General features: G+C 52.0%; 1 protein-coding gene across 1 annotated transcript; it reads right to left on the bottom strand.

The window, feature by feature from the left end:
* Positions 1-2254: 2254 nt before the first annotated feature.
* Positions 2255-18224, bottom strand: LOC104015533 (cytochrome P450 4B1). The gene is made up of 12 exons (XM_009468305.2): positions 17932-18224; positions 10935-11079; positions 10296-10340; positions 9632-9759; positions 8193-8317; positions 7924-8075; positions 7241-7347; positions 6720-6910; positions 5603-5736; positions 4901-4965; positions 4283-4365; positions 2255-3531 (listed from the first exon to the last, which is right to left on the bottom strand). The coding sequence occupies exons 1-12, from the start codon at positions 18109-18111 to the stop codon at positions 3363-3365; spliced, it is 1524 nt and encodes a 507-aa protein (XP_009466580.2). The 5' UTR covers positions 18112-18224; the 3' UTR covers positions 2255-3362.
* Between the last annotated feature and the right edge of the window lie 674 nt (positions 18225-18898).

Below are 18898 nucleotides of genomic sequence, written 5' to 3' on the forward strand. Positions count from 1 at the left end.
ATGGCAGGTACAAGGTGATGCAACCTTGCTCCATGCTCCTACCATTAGAGCACAGGTCTTCTGCTGCTGAGTCATCTGCACTGTGGCCTTCTTGGCATGGGGGCCACCTGCCATGACATAAACAAGGCTTTCCTCATCGTTCACCAGTTTTACTGCTATCACTTGTGTCCTTGGTCATTGATACACCAAGCCACTTGGTCATTTCACCAAGCCACTTTCCATGATCTATCAGCAGTCCTGGATAACCGGAGAGGTCCCAGTCAACTGGAAGTTAGCAAATGTGACGCTCATCTACAAGAAGGTCCGGAAGGAGGATACAGGGAACTACAGGCCTGTCAGCCTGACCTTGGTGCCAGGGAAGATTATGGAGCAGATCATCCTGAGTGCCATCACATGGCACATACAGGACAACCAGGTGTTCAGGTCCAGTCAGCATGGGTTTATGAAAGGCAGGTCCTGCTTCACTAACCTGATCTCCTTCTATGACAAGGTGACCTGCTAGTGGATGAGGGGAAGGCTGTGGATGTTGTCTACTTGGACTTTAGTAAGGCCTTTGACACTGTCTCCCACAGCATTCTCCTAGAGAAACTGGCTGCTCATGGCTTGGACGGGCGTACTCTTTCCTGGGTAAAAAACTGGCTGGACGGCCAGGCCCAAATAGGTGTGGGGAACGGAGTTAAATCCAGGTGGTGGCTGATCACAAGTGGTGTTCCCCAGGGCTCAGTAGTGGGGCCAGTTCTGTTTAATTTCTTTATCAATGATCTGGATGAGGGGATCGAATGCACCCTCAGTTGGTTTGCAGATGACACCAAGTTGGGCGGAAGTGTCAATCTGCTGGAGGGTAGGAAGGGCCCTACAGAGGGACCTGGACAGGCTGGGTCGATGGGCTGAGGCCAATTGTATGAGGTTCAACAAGGCAAAGTGCTGGGTCCTGCACTTTGGTCACAACAACCCCATGCAACGCTACAGGCTGGGGGAAGAGTGGCTGGAGAGCTGCCTGGCGGAGAAGGACCTGGGGGTGTTGGTCAACATCTGGCTGAACATGATCCAGCAGTGTGCTCAGGTGGCCAAGAGGGCCAATGGCATCCTGGCTTGTATCAGCAATAGTGTGGCAAGCAGGACCAGGGAGGTGATAGTGCCCCTGTACTTGGCACTGGTGAGGCTGCACCTTGAGTACTGTGTTGAGTTTGGGCCCCTCACTACAAGAAGGACATCGAGGTGCTGGAGCGTGTCCAAAGAAGGGCAACGAGGCTGGTGAAGGGTCTAGAGCACAAGTCTTATGAGGAGCGGCTGAGGGAGCTGGGGTTGTTTAGTTTGGAGAAGAGGAGGCTGAGGGGAGACCTTATTGCTCTCTACAACTACTTGAAAGGAGGTTGTAGCGAGGTGGGAGTCAGTCTCTTCTGCCAAGTAATAAGCGACAGCACAAGAGGAAATGGCCTCAAGTTGCACCAGGGCAGGTTTAGGTTGGATATTAGGAAAAACTTCACCGGAAGGGTAGTCAGGCACTGGCATAGGCTGCCCAGGGAAGTGGTTGAGTCCCCATCCCTGGAGGTATTTAAAAGATGGGTAGGCATGGTGCTTAGGGACATGGTTTAGTGGTGGACTCAGCAATGCTAGGTTAACTGTTGGATTTGATGATCTTAAAGGTCTTTTCCAACCTAAAGGATTCTATGATTCTATACAGGCCGTTTTTGCAATCTGCAAGAATTCAGGGTGATGCTGGCTGATGCAGTCGTGTCCTTCATGTTACCCATGCACGCAGGTGATTTCTTTCTTTTACCATTTGTTCTGAAATGGGATGTTACTGAATCATAGCAGTTGCTTCAGGTTGAAGCAGTTGCTTCATGGAGGTTCTGTTCATTGGAGGGATGAATTTGTGGCTTGGGTGCCTGGAACACCATGAGGTATGGAGATGGAGGTGAAACTGGCTGATGGACATGTCTTCTCGAGGCTGTTTGGCAAAGGGAGCACCCCCTGGCAGGCAGGTTTTATCGATGTCAGCTGGATGTGCTGGCACAGAGGTAAGTGGGGAGGACACAGGAGGGGCTTGTGGGGGGCTTGGCGGTAGCTGTAGATACAGCTGTGGTTAGAGGAGATACGGGTGATGTGGTACAGGAGGTGCATGGGCAACTCTATTTGCACAATATACTGGCCTGCTTTTTGCAGCTTCTCAGTTACAGCTGTTCTGAGGACACCTTTGGTGTGACATTTGCAGTGGGTTGGTAATATGCTCAGGGTGAGAGCTGACACAACGTATTTGTATTATCTCTATTATTTATTATGGGCACCCTTTGTGTATTTAAAATTAAAATTGGATGAAACCTTATGTTTGATAGAACCTTCTGTTAATGGGGCTCACCAGTGACTGGGAGCACGGTTTTGGTAGTGTAGCACAGTGTATCCCACAAAAAGGTCCTCCTCTTTCCCCCGCTGCTTTCTATCTGCCTTATCTCTGCAGATGAGAGCTGTATGAAGTCAGCTGCTGTCTTATGGCACAGCAGCCTGCTCACAATGCCAGAACCGCAGTCGATATCACCATGACGCTAATTGCAACAGCAGCATTTGGAATTTCCCAGTTTGACACTTTCTACCTTAATAATGATTCCTGCAGAGGCAGAGGACAGCTCGCTAGTGTCCTCCGGTGTACCACAAGCATACAACTCTCATAACTTTATCAGCCTGGGAAAATAAAAAAAAAAGAGAGATAAAAAACCCTTTCTAACTATCAAAACTCCTTCTTTGCAGCTTTAAATGAAGACTGCACATTGGACCCCCCTTAAGGGGTTGCCCAGGGAAGGAGATGCTGCGTTGGCTGCCACTGCAGAATATTTTGCAGTTTAGGCAGAATTTCAGAGCCCAAACTGGAATTAGTGCTTTCAACAAAAGAGACACACTGAGTGCGAGAAAAGAGACAGAGGTCTGCCCCGGGCTGTCCCTGCTGCAGGGGAGGGCTGGCCTCTATGCACTGAGGAAGGTGCTGATGACAGAGCAGGGCTGGGAATGGTCATGGATTCGGCCAGGACATGAGGACAAAGGTAGGATTTGGTAAGGAGGAAGCTGGTGGGACCTGCAGGTGTTCCCAGGTCCCTTGCAGTGGGAGGACAGCCCTCACGGCAGCTTCGGTTGGGCTCCGTGGTGGGGCGAAGGGAAAGCCAGCAAAGAGGCATGGCCATGCCTGGCTGCTCTGAGATCCAGGCTACCTCTGCCCAGGCGAAAAAGGGCTTTCAGGTGGTGGAAGAAGCACATAAATCAGGAATCCTCATTCCCAAATCCTGCCCTGCACCTCTTGCCCCAGAGAAACATTGTCCCGTCATCTGCTTGGTCCCTCCCTCCGACGATCAGGAGGTTTTTTTTTTCCAGCATCAGCGGATTTTCTTTAGATACAGGTGAATCCCGTTCTTGGAACGAAGGATGATCTGAGGTATTTTGCAGGGAGGCTTGGTGGGATCGGGCGAGAGCTTGAAGCGGAGCAGGGTCAGGGCCAGTGCCACTTTCATCTCGTTCATGGCAAACTGCTGCCCGATGCAGTTCCTGGGGTAAAACCAAGCAGCTCAGCCACCCGATCTCAGCACAGATCAGCCCCCGCGGATGGATCCCAGCCCTCTCACACCAGCACACATCCCTTCCTCTCAGCAGCTCTGGGGGCCCCAGTCAGCGTTTTGGGTGGCAAAAGCAGGGGCATGGTCTGAGCAGGGGAAATGCGGGGCAGCATCGGGGCAGAGGAGCTCCTGGATCTGTGTTCAGTGAACACAGAGAGGGAGGGGAGATGGGGAAGCCAAAGGAGAGGCCAGCAGAGCTCAGAGGGTCTCCAAGCAGGAGGGCCTGCAACGTGTTTGTCTTGTTGGGGTGAGAGTGGGGCAAAGGGAAGGATTGGGAGGTGGGGACAAGGGAGAATCGAAGGATGAGGGGGTGGGATGGGGTCTTCGCATCGAGGAGAGGAGAGCAGGTGATCCCAAGATTGCTGCAGGCTCCCCGCCTGATGCCAGCAGGATGCTCAGCAGCTTTGGGACCCTGTTCCCTGTCCCCAAAAGGGGTCTGGCGATGTTTCCTTCCCGTTTTGCCTGCTGTTATCAGAATCCCTCCACGGCACAAACGCTTGTTAAGTGCTCGTGAACTATTTAACACTGCAGGCCCAGGACTTCAGGCAGCAGTCTCGGAAAGCACTCTGGCAGTGCTTCCCCAAAAGCAATTACAACAGCAGCACACACTTGTCGGGCTGAGCAGTTTCCAGGGCTGCATGTTTTCTCTCCCCACCACTCCTTCAGCATTCAATACACTTTACCTCATTCCAGCAGAAAAAGGCAGAAAGGCGTGAGAGTGTCTGCCAGAGATGTTCTCTGGGGAAAACCGCAAAGGGTCAAACACCTGGAAATGAAGAATACGCAGCAAGAAAAAGTGATTATTTAAGGAACACAGCACTGACCGGTATCTTCAGAAATGCGACACCCCATAATTTCTGAACAACCCCATTGGAGAGAGAATTCATGTGGAGGTGCACGGCAACTCATACACCAGACTCCCTTGCCTTCCACTGAGCCTTGCACTGGTGCTGCCAAGACAAACCAGCCATTGATATGATGAAAACCGGGGAGCTGGGACTCAATTCTCCACCTGTAGGCTGAGCAAAAACATCATCCTTTTGCCTGTTAATACAACAAGCTCTTTGGAGCACTTTGTCTTACTGTTTGGGCAGCACCCAGACCTAATGCTGCTGTCTGACTGCCCTGTGCCGCAGCTGGCCCAGACTAACGGACGGTGGCCATGTCTCAGCGTGATTCCTGTGGCCAAAGATGCTCAGCAGCAAGGGGGGGCTCTGCTCTCCTGCTAACAGGTGAAGACGGCATTCAAAGATGCACAGCATAAACAGGAAAAATTATTAGAAGGGCAAAAGAAAACTTACCAAAGGGTCTTTCCATACCGCTGGGTTTCTGTGAATGAGATAAATGCTTATCGCAGCGATGCTGCCTGTAAAGCAACAGAGGAAGAGAAAAGGGCTCAGTGACAAAGAAACTAAAGGAGAAGTTGCAGCCTGCTCACACAAAGGTTTGTCTAAATCATCATGGTCTTATCTGTCAACTGGAAACCAGTGAGGGTTTTGTCATTGGCTTCAGAGAAAACTAAACATTTTCATTTGTTTAGTTGTAAGCAGCCAAACAGTGGAAATGAGGAAGGCACCAGCACCACAGGCATGTACCCCCCCCGCCCCGACACTGCCCACTTGTGTGCTACATCAGAGAAGGACAGCAGCAGCACAGGGCAATTCCCATGCCGCAAGTCAGGATGGGACCGGTCCCCATCCCCCTGTGCCTGCAGTTTGCCAAAAGGGGTGAACCATGGGCTCCCGCTGGGCCAGGAAGAGAAGGGGCCTTGGGCACAGGCACGGCTGCCCTACAGTGGTGGTGGCAGGAAGGATGTCACGGGGATGCCGCTGTACAGCCCTGACCTCAGTCTGTTAATGGGATGACAACATCTGCACAGTCCTGTCTGAATGTCTGTGCCGGCGAGGACCAGGCCACAGAGGCAGGGCTGTCACCTTGGCTCTGAGGCAGGCAGCGAGATGTCCAAGAGCACAATTTTGTGAAGGGGAAGGGGATTTACAGACCTTCTGGCAAGGTGCGTCCATCGTGGAAGGTGATGGGTTTGCTGAGCTGCCGGGACACACCGGGAACCGGTGGGTAAAGGCGAAGGCTCTCCTTGATGCACATGGTGCTGTAAGTCATCTTGCCCAGATCCTCCCTGCCGGGACAGAAGCAGGCTGAGCCACACACTCCCCTTGCTGCCCTGTGGCAGGAAGCCCCTTGCCCCGTGGCCATCAGCCCCCTGGGCAGACCCCCTTGCAACAGATGGGGTGTACGGAGGGACCCACAACATCCAACTACAGGCTGCTGCAAGCTGGGAGCCCCAAGACACCTCTGAACAACCTTAGAATCCTAGATTCCTAGAATGATAGAATGGTTTGGGTTGGAAGGGACCTCAAAGATCATGCAGTTCCAACCCCACTGCCATGGTCAGAGACACCTTCCACTAGACCAGGTTGCTCAAAGCCTCATCCAGGGACTGCCCCTACCCACATGCAGGACCTTGTACGTGGCCTTGCTGAACTTCATGAGGTTCGCATGGGCCCAACTCTCAAGCCTGTCAAGGTCCCTCTGGATGGCATCCCTACCCTCCAGCATGCCGACCGCACCACACAGCTTGGTGTCGCTGGCAAACTTGCTGAGGGTGCACTCAATCGCACTGTCCGTGTCACTGACAAAGATGTTAAACACCACCTGACTTTGTCTTTGTTGGGATGCATCACTCCTGAGCTTGGACGAGGTGATCCTTGAATATTAACCTTAACACCCTCTGAACAAGCTCAAGTGCAAAGTGACAGTGAAAGGTGAAAAGCCGCAACTACCATGTCCTGTGGCAAGAAAACAGGACAGAGCAAATGGCAACGTCAGTGGCCCATGTCTTGGCACGGCATCCAGCATGTCCTCCTGGTATGGGATGGTTTTTTCTTGTGTCTGCTCTGGCAATAGGAGCCCTGAAGGACAGGGAAGCAGATGTAGCTGAAGGATGCAGTATCTGCTCCATCCTATCAAGTCCCCATGCTCATGGCAACCTTACAAATCACTCCTTTAGCACCCCAGCTTTCGAGCCTTGAAGACACTGCTCACTTAGAAATACTGGTGATGGGAAAAAAAGATACCAGTGGAGGAAATGTGCAACCTTACCACTGAAGCATCTCCCGGTTTCCCAGGATCCCCTGGATCTCCTCCCGGCACTGTGCCTGGTGCTCAGGGTGCAACGCCAGGCAGTACAACAGCCAGGAGATGCCGCTGGCCGTCGTATCATGGCCCTCAAACATGAAAGTGTCCACCTCAGCACGCAGGTCCTCATCGGACAGTCCAGCTCCGTTCTCGTCCTAACAGCCCAGAGACACTTTCAGTGGCCCATATCTATCTATCTATCTGTACATAAAAATACATTTTTTTATACTGGCCCAGATATGTAAAATATAATATCCCAGGAGGGAACATTATATTCTTTCAGCCCTTGCAAAGGGGTGCGGTGATGCCCCTGGGATACGTATAAACAAAATCAGTCTCTGTTCAGACTGAATTCAGGGCCTCTTTTCCTTTGCTTACAAATCCCTTTATCCACCCACTCCCATATTAAACCAGCAAGACTATGAAATCCCTCTGCATGTTGTATTCCCCAACAGAGGCTACCAGCGTCACTCCTTGCCACTCACTTTGGCACACAGCAGAATGTCTAAGAAGTCCAAATGTCTCTTCTCCTGGATCTTTTCAAATTCCCGTTCATCTTTAAGGGCCTCCTTTCGCTCGTGGATCACCTTGTCTGGGGAAGAAATAGTTAGAGGTTCAGCAGGGGCAGGAGATGCTGAGCTGCAAAACTGTCCTGCCAATGCAAAGCTCACCCAAGGGGGTGAACACCCCTCAGCTCATGATGCATTTGACGTGGGTGCTTCTGCATCCCAGGCACTTTGGCTTTTTCAGCAGCAAATGCCGTGCACATTATCATCCTCTTCTGCAAACTTCTTTCTCCACCACAGACTCTTCAACCTATTTTACCCACCCCTCCTGCATTAAAATCATGCCTGGCCTGGAAAGGAAAATCATTCCTTGCATCGGTGTTGCCTGCAGCACCCATCCCTTGCTTCACCAGTCTCTGCTCATTTAACAGGCGCATTCCCAGAGGAGAATTCCTCCCTTAGTCCAGTTTAATAACCCAGGAGCTGTGAGCTTGCATCATGCCTACAGCAGACCACTGCTGCAAGCTGATGCTCTGCTTGGATCCCAGCTTCGAGCCTCCGGGCAGGAGCACTGCGTGGGCAAGGAGGTAACTTGACGGCCTCTGGTCAGCCATCACCCACCCTGCTCAAAAGCTTTGGGAGAGGATGAAGGCAGGGAATACCTGTGTGGTCGTGAGCGAGCTTGCAAACCTTCCTGAACTGATATCCGTGGGGGCTGAGCCAGTAAATGATGTCGTTGTGGTAGGGGAAGATGCGGAGGCGCTGGTGCACCATGTGGCACAGGTCATAGACAGCCTGGATGTAGGTGTTTTTCCTGGGGAGAGGGGAATGGTGGAAGTTTGTAAATTTGGGACCATCACGACAAGCGATTTGCCCACTTCGCTTTGGAGCTGCAAACTTTCTGCCAGGGTTTGGGGCAGCCAGAACTGACCTGTTGGTCTGGCAGTTGCTGTGACAACTGAAGGCACATTTCATGATGCTATCAAGAGTCATCAAGCTGACGTGCTCAAAGAGCTCCACCGGTTTCCCATCTGTGATCAGCTGTTCCCATTTATCCTAGGGTGCAAAGGAGACAGAAATGAGAAGGCAAGGGACATTGCTGCACCATCTGCAGTCACCCACTGGTTAAATGAGTGCTCGGCTAGGGATACATCCCAGAGAAATGGGAAAAAGAAGAGGATCTCTTAGTTGCCATCAAAATCCCGGAAGCTAAGAGTGGGATGGTTAATATAAGATTCACCTCAGGCAGTTGCTACTCTCAAATCCTGGCAGCAGTGAGCCCCGGTACACCCTACCCTGGGGCAAAGGCACCCCGGAGAAGCCCAGGATGGGCACATTGCTGGGTGAGGCGGCATGTTACCAAAGTCTTTCTTAGGGTGCAGTGTGTTTCCTGCACAAGAGCAGCATATGTCAGCACTGGGCTTCACTGAGCCTGTGTCTTCTGTCTCTCTCTTGCAAGCACGTATGACTTTGGTGCCTTCGGTGCCTAAGATGGAAGCTTCCCTCTCACAATCTCGCTCCCACTGTGTTTTTCCAGCATAGAATGTAGGAGCTCTTGCTCCACTCTTCCCATGAGGGATCCCTAGAGAAACTGTAGTGTCTCTCTTGCCTGGCAGACATGAAATGATGTTGAATCCTCTGTCCCTTCATGGCTGTAAGGAACCAGTGGACTCAAAAGCTGAGAAAGGGAGGAGATGGAGGAGCACAGTCACATCTGAGCTGTCACAGCATGAAACCAGGCTGGGGAACAGGGCTTATATGGACAGACTTATGTCCTTAGCACATACAAAGATTGCCACCTGGTGGCTTGGGCTCCCACAACAGGCATTTTGCATCGTCTGCAAGGAATTATAAACTGCCAGGCACTTGTGTGCATTGCAAAAGCTCTCCTGGCTCTCCAGCCCCCAGCTCCTGGCTGCTCCCTGGGCCGGTGGGAGGGAGGACAGCCAGGATCCATATGGAGCTGCTGGGGAGGTTGGATGGAGGGAGGCAAAGGAGAAGGAACAGATCTGGCACCCAGGCTCCTGCTGGTTCACGTGCACAAGGCCTGGTGCCCCTCACCTGTAATTCACACTGGTTTCCATCGTGCCCAGCACCGATGGATGGAAGAACAATGCAGTTTCACTGGGTATTAGGTAAGGCAGGGATTGCAGTTCAGTCATGGGTATGTTGACAGCAAATGATACCCTTTAACCTTAGGTCACAGTGTAGCTCTGCTCCAACCTTTGTATTTTCGGGATTTATTATGAACCTTTATTTACTTCAGTTTTTCATTGACAAAAAACCCTGCTCCAGCATTTGCCTCCTAACTAGTCAGGATCAGGGAAAAGAAAATAGGGCAGAGAGAGGGGCATCAGCTATGAGTCCTACCAGCATCACGTTAGTAGACTCTGCCATCAGGGCCACGTACGGTTTCAAGACATCGTAATGAAAACCCGGAGTCAGGAGTTTTCGATGTTGGTGCCATTTTGGTCCATGTAAGATCAGCAACCCGTTCCCTGGGGAGACACAGGCAAGCCATGTTTTGCTGGGCACAAGCAGGCTGCTTTCACCTGCCTGCGAACACAGCCTCCGCCTGCAAGGAGTATGATTAAGTTTGTGGTCTGAGCTGCTATGAGAGAGTGTTTCCAAATGTTGCCGTCAGCTCCAGGGCGCCCCAGGCTGAGCAGAGCCCTGCTCACTGAAACCACACAGCGCTGCCTCCAAAAAGAAACACCAGCACTGCTGGAGCTGAGAAGTTCAGATCAGCAGATGCATTTTTCACCAGCCCTCCACTGAATCTGATCTTCTCCCGTCACCGCCCTTTGCTAACTACGGACATGTAAGTGGTTCTCTTTTGTACGTATGACTATGTCTGAACTTTCTTTCCTCGAATCACAAAAAATAGCATCACTTAGTACTTTTTCCAACACACATAATAATTTCAGGAAGCTTTTAGCTGCATCAAGGAACAAGCACCATGCTGTTTATTTATAGCATGTTCTTGACTAACTTCAGAATCATTCCTGGTAGGCACAGGTCTGGGAATACATACCGATCCATGGGACAAGGTGTTTATAGCTGATGTTATCCTTGGGATCTGTAAAAAAAATCACCAAGAAAGAGAAAAGAAAAAGGTAATTGTTTCAGTAGCACCAATCTCCTGGTTTGCACCTTAAAGCTCCCTCTGGGCTCTCACTTTTCGTTGGGTATGAAGCAGAATCGGTGGCATCCCTGAAGAATTCAACAGTATTTCACAACAAAACAGCACTGTTTGGCCCAGCTGTGAGAAATACATATAAAAGCACACGCCCAGACTGGAACAAACAAGAATATTGGTAGGGCAAAGTCTGTGCTGTGTGATAAATGATTAACCCTCCCAGACAGCACTGTTTAGCACCTTTCTTTCTCAATGCACTAAGGATACAGCACCCAGAAGATAACTTTTCAAGGAGCACTTGAGGAAGTTTGATTTGCCAGATTTGGAGGGGCTCCCATCACCCCCACAGCCCTGTGCCTGAAGCACCGAGGGCATGGCACGAAGGAGGGGTATCTCTCCATGCCTATAGATGATTTCTGCAAGATGATTTCACACCTCTCTGCAAAACCCTGCCTTGCTGTGAATTTTTATGCTGGCATGGGAAATCTGCAGGCTATGGTTGTTGTTCTGCAGCTGAAGGCATCACCTTCTCACCTCCTCTGGCCAACAGAGCCTTGGCATAGCCGGCATCGGTGACAACCAGGAACGCTGAGAAACTCCCAAACCAGACAGGGTGAGCGTATAGGTACTTCTGTGCCCAGATCTCCACCTTGTCCAGCACCTCCTCCTCATTGAGAAACTGTAGTTGTGGGGAAGTAAAAAGAGAAAGAATACTGAGATTCAGAGGGGAAAAAAAATGATCTCCCAAACCACTGTCTTAAAAAGCCCAAGGTCTTTCTGTATCACAAAACCATTTAATAGCAAACAAGGTGTTGTCCCTCTGGGTTTGCAGAGCATCAGAAGTAGAGATGCTTGTTACTTTTAAACCTCATACAAAATAATTCTTCCTTATCAACTGACCCTAACCATGGAGTACATCCTTAGGGACAGTGGTGGTGCCTATCAGTGCACGTACCTTACCTGCTCTTATTCCATGGCCACCCCAAAGAAGACTCAGATTTGCCCCAGGCAGCATCTGCACTTTGTGGCGTGCAAATATGTTCTCTCCTGCACATGGCTGAGCCATTAGCACCCTGCAGTCGTGTGAAAATACAGCAGCACTCTTACAGCAGCCAACAGCATCCTTGCTGTGTCTGCTCCGGTGCAATGATGCCTCCTGACCGGGAAAGCTGGGCCACAGCTTCCTCCAGCCATTTAGGTGGAGAAAGCCAGTGTCCAGGTAAAATTCAACAGAATGAGTCCACAGTCACCAGCGGAGTGTACAGAGGAGGGGATGCTGGTTAATAATGTCAGATTAAGATTTCATTGATTTCCAGGAATTGAATTTAATAGGCCATGAAGAGCTGGTGCTCCTGGAAAAGTTCATCTCTGGTCCTTAGAAGCTGCACGTGAGGAGTAACGTGAGCACCAGCATTTGTATCAGCGACACTGACAAGTTCACTCTTTGAAAGGGATCACTGTTTTACGCTTTTATAGCCAATGTTATTGTATATTAAACAGGCAATGTCCAAAGAACAAGTGCAAAGATTGGTAGAAAGACCCAAAGTCACAGGCCAAGAAAAAAAGATCACAGACACAACACCGTGTAAGAATTCCCTTTTCTTTGAACAGAAACCACTCTGCCTCGGTATGCAGGGGGAAGGATTTTGGTGAGCTAGGGCGGACATAGCTGCTGCTGCTTTGAGTTGAAGCTTGAAGTTCAATTACATCTGCATACTGGTGTAGAAATCAGCCACAAAGTCACCCTGTTGACTGAGTCAAGTGAATATTTGCTCAATCGCTTTGCTGCTGAGTTAGCTCAGCTCAGCTTTAAGTTTGGCTAGTGTTTCTCAACCCGGGTGATGGCTTGTACTCAAATAATTGCCCATGTCAGGCCTGTCTCGGAGAGGATGCTTGGGAGCCATGGATTGACTGCCAGCGGACTGTGCAGGCTGGGTCGGGGCATGGGCAGGCTCCGTGCTCCGAGGCTGAGCCCCCTTCTCCGCAAGCCAGGGGGGTCGCTGCAGCATGTCCTGTCTGTCTCCCACATTTGGCAGAATCATAGAATACCAGGTTGGAAGGGACCTCAAGGATCATCTGGTCCAACCTTTCTAGCACAATCTAGGTGAGATGGCCTAGCACCATGTCCAGCTGAGTCTTAAACATGTTCAGCGTAGCAGAGTCAACCACTTCCCTGGGGAGATTATTCCAATGGTTGACTGTTCTCATTGTGGAAAATTTACCTCTCGTGTCCAATCGGAATCTCCCTGGGAGTAACTTGTACCCGTTACCCCTTGTCCTCACCATGTGACTCCTTGTAAAAAGGGAGTCTCCATCTTCTTTGTAGCTCCCCTTTAAGTACTGGTACATGGTGATGAGACCACCTCTAAGCCTCCTTTTCTCAAGGCTGAACAAAGCCAGCTCTCTCAGCCTATCCTCATACGGCAGGCTTCCCAGACCCTTGATCATCTTGGTGGCCCTTCTCTGGACCCCCTCCAGCCTGTCCACATCTTTTTTGTATAATCGGGACCAGAACTGTACACAGTATTCCAGGTGTGGCCTGACAAGCGCCGAGTAGAGAGGGATAATGACTTCTTTATCTCTGCTGGTGATGCTCTTTTTGATGCAACCCAGCATCCTATTGGCCTTCTTGGCCGCAGCAGCACACTGTTCTCTCATGTTGAGCTTCCTGTCCACCAGGACCCCCAGGTCCCTTTCCATGGAGATGCTCTCTAGGCAGGTGGATCCCAGTCTGAGCTGCACTCCTGGATTATGTTTTCCCAGGTGCAAGACCTTACACTTGTCTTTGTTAAAGTTCATAAGGTTCTTGTTAGCCCACTCTTCCAGCCTATCCAGATCTTCCTGCAGGGTGGCTCTCCCTTCCAGAGTGTCTACTTCCCCACTCAATTTGGTGTCATCTGTGAACTTCATCAGGCTACACTTGATCCCGTTATCCAGATCGCTTATGAAGATATTGAATAGCATTGGGCCCAATATCCATCCCTGGGGGACCCCACTTGTGACGGGTTGCCAGTTTGAAAAAGAGCCATTTACCACCACCCTTTGGGCGTGGCCCACCAGCCAATTCCTCACCCACTGCACAGACCGCTTGTCCAGGCCATAACGCATCAGTTTCTCCAGGAGGAGGCTGTGGGGAACCCTATCGAAGGCCTTGGAGAAGTCCAAGTAGACAACGTCGACCGCTTGCCCCATGTCAACCGAGCAGGTCACTTTATCATAGAAGGCCACCAGATTTGTCAGGCACAATCTGCTTTTTGTGAAGCCGTGTTGGCTTTTCCCAATCATGTGCTTCATTTGACTTGTGATGGCCCCCAGGAGGATCCGTTCCATGACTTTCCTGGGGATTGAAGTAAGACTAATGGGCCTATAATTACCCGGATCCTCCCTTGAGCCCTTCTTGTAGATAGGGGTAACACTTGCCTTCCTCCAGTCCTCTGGGACATCCCCTGATCTCCATGACTTCTCGAAGATTACAGAGAGTGGCCCCGCAATGACATCAGCCAGCGCTCTCAACACCCTTGGGTGGATGGTGTCAGGGCCCATTGATTTGTAGGGGCCAAGCTCCTGTAATAATTCACATACTAACTCCTTCATCACTGATGGTGGGTCTGTGTTTGGATCCTCCTGGATATTTGTTCCCAACGCCTGGGATCCAACAGTGTTGGTAAGACAGAGGTGAAGAAGGTGTTGAGAACCTCTGCCTTTTCAGCATTGTTGGTGACTGATTCACCTCTGCTGTTTAACAGTGAGCCTATGTTTTCCTTCTGTTTCTGCTTGCAACTTACATACCAGAAGAACCCTTTCTTGTTATTTTTGATGTCTCTGGTCAGTTCCAATTCAAGTTGAGCTTTTGCCTTTCTAACTGCATCTCTGCACACTCTGTCAATGCCCTTGTAGTTCTCAGTGGACAATCTTCCACTTCTCCATCTCTGGTACACATCTCTTTTTGTTTTAAGCAGACCCAGGAGCTCGTGGTTGAGCCAAGGGGGCCTCTTGCTCCACTTACTTCCTTTTCTTTTATAGGGGATAAACTGGTTTTGTGCTTCCAGGAGAGCATTCTTGAAGAACTCCCAGCACTCACTGGCTCCTTTATCCTCCATGGAAGCTTCCCACAGAATCCCTCCCAGCTGAGCTCTGAGCGAGGTGAAGCTTGCTCTTCTAAAATCTAGAACCCTTGTCTTGGTGCTAACCTTCAGCATGCTCAGCTGGATCCCGAACTCCACAATATTGTGATCATTGCAGCCAAGGTTGTTACTGACCAAGGTATTACAAAGCAGGTTTTCTTGGTTTGTGAATGGCAGGTCCAGCAGTGCCTCCTTCCTGGTTGGCACATCTAACATTTGTAAGAGGAAACAGTCCTCTACGCATTCCTGGAACTTGATGGATGACATGCGAGCTGCTGTATTGTTCTTCCAGCAAATGTCTGGGTAGTTGAAGTCACCCATGAGAACCAGGTTCTGTTGAGCAGAAGCTTGCCTTAGTGTCCCAAATATTGCTTCATTGGCTTTATCATTGTGGTTTGGGGGTCGGTAGCCAATGCCCACTGTAAGGTCCTGCTTGGAGATGACCCCTCTGATTTTAACCTAGAGGCATTCAATAGAGCACTCACAATCACCACAGCTGACTTCGATACATTCGAGGTTTTCCTTAATATAGAGTGCGACTCCTCCAGCTCTTTTTCCCTGCCTGTCTTTGCGAAACAGCCTGTAACCATCCATCGAGATTCCCCAGTCATGTGAGTTGTCCCACCATGTCTCAGTTACTCCTATGATATCATAAGCTTCTGACTGGGCACAGAGCTGCAGTTCTTCCTGTTTGTTTCCCAGACTGTGTGCATTTGTATACATACACGTGAGGTGGTGGTTGCTCCTCTGGTACACTTCTTGGGAGACAGCTAAGGAACACGCGTCGCCGCTCTGGTTGGCCTGACTTACTCCCCAGTTGGATGTGGTGGCATGAGCATTTCTGTTTTGGATCCCACCCCCCGAGTCCTTCAGTTTAAAGCCCGCCTCACCAAGTTAGCCAGCCTGTTGGTGAATGACGAACTACATCCAGTTATCATTTATGATAGAAAGTTATCTTTCAACGTCTCTTGCTGAAGTTCAAGATTTTGGACTTATTAAAGAGAACCGTCAATTTCTCTGGTTGCAGAGATCACGTTGTGGGGTAAAAGGAGGCAGCCCTCTCCAGCGCCCACCCCTTCTGCAATGCCAGCAGAAGCGGGGCTTGGCACAGTGCCTTTAGCCAAGTGATCCTTGAACATGTGAAAGTCCCTTTGATACAGCTGCTTGTGCTTCCTCCCGTCACAAAATGACAGAAAGCATAAATGGAAATAATTGGGAGATGCTGAGCAAGCCTTGCTGGCAAAAGTCCTAATGCTAGAAGCCTTTGCATCCAACCTTGTTTTTGGAGCGCCGGCCTCGGTTTGTGCTATCAAGAACTAACCCTGTGCTGGCAGAGGGTGGGATGGGTTTATTTGAGAGGAGAGATTACCCCCAAGGTAAGTAACCTCCATCTGCTGTGCCCAGCACTCCCGGGGGCAGAGGGTGTAAAGTCCTGCGGGTTGCGGAGGAACAGGAACAGAAAGATCCTGCTTCTTAACCAGGGCTCCAGCTATCAGGCTCTGGATGAAAGACCATCATTTCTACTTCTTCCTCCCTTGGGGGCTTGAAAAGAAATATATAACCCCGGCTCGGGTCTAAGGAAGAAAGGTAAAAGCCTGATCTCACACAGAAATGCAAGTTTTGGAACGGATCCAACCTTAAAAGCACCTGGGAAGAGGCACTTAAAAGCGCTTTTAATGACTACGCACCAATAGCAAATGAAACAGAAAACACAGGAGCTCAAATCTGAGCAGGAAGCTGCTCCATGCTCAATCAAAACCAGGCTGGCTCCCCTCCACCAGCCGCCTGCAAAGAGCAGATGCAGGCAAAAGGCTGCCAAGGGACCGACAGCCCCCCGTGCCCAGGGGCAGCTCCCCGCTCTCCTCTGCGTCCCACGAACTGTGGCCTTGGGAATTCGTTTTGGCTAGCTCAGGCAGGGCTGGCACTCTGCGTTTTAACTAAGTCGTGCTGTTGCAGTGAAGACCTAACAGCTCTACCCAACCTCTCCTGATATTTTAATGTAATTTCTACTGCGTGATTTGGACAAGCAGAGGCTAAAACCCAAGAATGTTTTAAAACAAACTGTTGTGTTCCCAGGAGACCCCCCCAAAGCACAACAAATATATTTGAGATACTAAACTGACGTGAATCAAAACTGGCGATTAGTCACTTTAAATCAACAGAATAGGAAATGTCAGTGCTCTCCCTGAATACAGCTCTCAGGTCCTCCTCTGAGGTGCATGTAAACTTTGTATTCAGCATGTGCCCAGAGAATTGCCAGCTTCCTCACTGGCTCAAGGAGCTGTTGGGCTCTGGGGAATTCAGCAGCATTTAATCAGCAAATGATTAAATTTGCAGAACAGGAATTCTTCAAAAAACACTGTCTGAGGTAAAAGTTGACCCATGAACAACCTAGCCATGATGGGAGAGAGTGACTGGCACAAGTGGTTAAACCCCATTCCAGGATAAATAGTCACAACTGAAAAACAAGCAAACCTTTTAATTGCAGTTTTAAAGTCTAACTGGCAGCGCAACAAAGCCTTGAACTGGCCCATCTTTGTGCTTACATTGCCAAAAGACTGCCTGTCCCATCCAGCGCAGCAAAACTGGGGCTGCCACGGCACAGAAACAAGCCCCAGATTTCCCAGCTACTTTTCAGGGTGCCAGTTATTTCATGTGCCACAGATTTGGCCAGAGCAGAGCATCAGCAAAGCCCAGGGAGGTCAGGGTGATTTAAAGCAGCCTTTAGCATGTATGGAAACGTCTTTTGCATCAGGCAGCAAAATTACTCCTCACGAAGGTGCCAATGAATGGTGCAAATCTGTTTGCCAAGGCAGCCAGACTGATCTGTGCAGGCAAGCGCATAGCTCGGGGAATAGGCATCCACACCACGAGCGTCCCGAACAGGGCTTACTTATGTACGCGAGTTTAGTTAGTCACGGCTTTAATGCAACCTTAAGAAGGTCCGTGGCCCCCGTGCCGGATGCTATAGCTGGGATGCGTTTTGTGGCTTAGACGTGACTCAGAAAGATGAATGCCCTGTCCGGCTCACCTGGCTGTGAAGCCGATGCAAGCTGGCAAAGGAGGGAAGGTGCCTCAGCGTCGCAGGGACAGCTGCAGCGGCCATGCCCCGACTTCCAGGGGAGCAGAGAGGCGACAGCGGAGCCCGCCCCGGGACAGAGCAGCAGGGCTCCGCCGCCTCCAGCACCACGGCCGGGTTGCAGCCCGGGGCGACCTTGCCCACGCCGCCTTTTGTTACCGCCGTCTTTACTGGCCAGCCAGCCACCGCCTCCCACCGCGCCTCCTGCAGCAGCCTGCGTGTGCTGCTCTCACGGCATCGCCAGCAGAGAGAGCAGTTTGTATGGCCGAGAACAAGGGTGCCCGCTGCCTCCTTCCCCCCCGGCGGAGAGACCCGGCTCCCGCCCTACCTCCAGGACGTGGCCGAAGAGCCAGTGGGTCGGGTGGCCGGGGAAGTCGGCCAGCGCCCGGAGCAGCTCCCGCCGCCGGTGGTAGAGCTGGATGGCCTTCAGCAGCAGGCAGGTCAGGCAGAAGACGGCGGCCAAGTGCAGCACCCGGGACACATCCACGCCCAGCCAGGAGAGCTTCATCCCCCCCGGCGAAGGCGGCGAGCGGCCGCCCGCCGCGGCCGGCTGCCTCAGGCGGAGGCCGCTGTCACCGCCCGGGCGCCCCGGCCGGCGGCGGCCGCGCTCAGCGCGTGCAGGGCGGAGCGGCGGGCGCGGAGCCCGGGCGGCTGCCGAATCACGGCCCCGCTTGTTGGGAGGGCGTGGGCAGCCGGCGCGTGCCGGCGCCGCTCCCCTGCGCGCGGGTCCCGAGGCTTCTGGTGCGCGCAGGCGTGGGGGGAGAAGGGCCGTGCCCCGGCTCCCTCCCGCCGCGGTTCGTCCCGCGTTCCTGCCCGCCAAGGTTTCGCCCTCCTCTCCACCCATTCCCACGCCGGCATCCCGGCCGACAGCCGCCCGCTCCCTCCCTCCCTGCCGCCCCGCTGCCGGCGCCCCGAGCGAGCCGTCGTGTTAAGCCGCATCTTAAAACCGGCCGGGACAGCACCTCCCCCGCAGCCAGCGCGGTGAGCCGTGGCCCGGGCCGGCTTTGCGGGGCTGTGCAAGCCGGGGGGCCGGGCAAGGCGGCAGCGTGGGGACGGCTTTGCGGCGGGCAGAGGGCAGCGGCTGCCGGGCAACAACGCTTCCCCGCCGCCGTTCTCCCTGGGAGCAAGGGCCCTCGCCGAGCCTGGCGGGCGAGGGGACGGAGGGAAACGGCGGAGGGAGGCACCCGCCGGGCCGTGCCCTTCCGCTCGGCCGCTTCTCGCCGCCTCCTTCCCCGCTCCTCCCAGCCGCCGGGGGCGGGACTCGATCCCGCGGCCCCCCGGCCGGTTTCCCGGCC

The sequence above is a fragment of the Nipponia nippon genome, unplaced genomic scaffold (assembly GCF_047370975.1).
Source record: "Nipponia nippon isolate SJK-2023a ecotype South Korea unplaced genomic scaffold, ASM4737097v1 scaffold_5, whole genome shotgun sequence".
Taxonomy (NCBI): Eukaryota; Metazoa; Chordata; class Aves; order Pelecaniformes; family Threskiornithidae; genus Nipponia; species Nipponia nippon.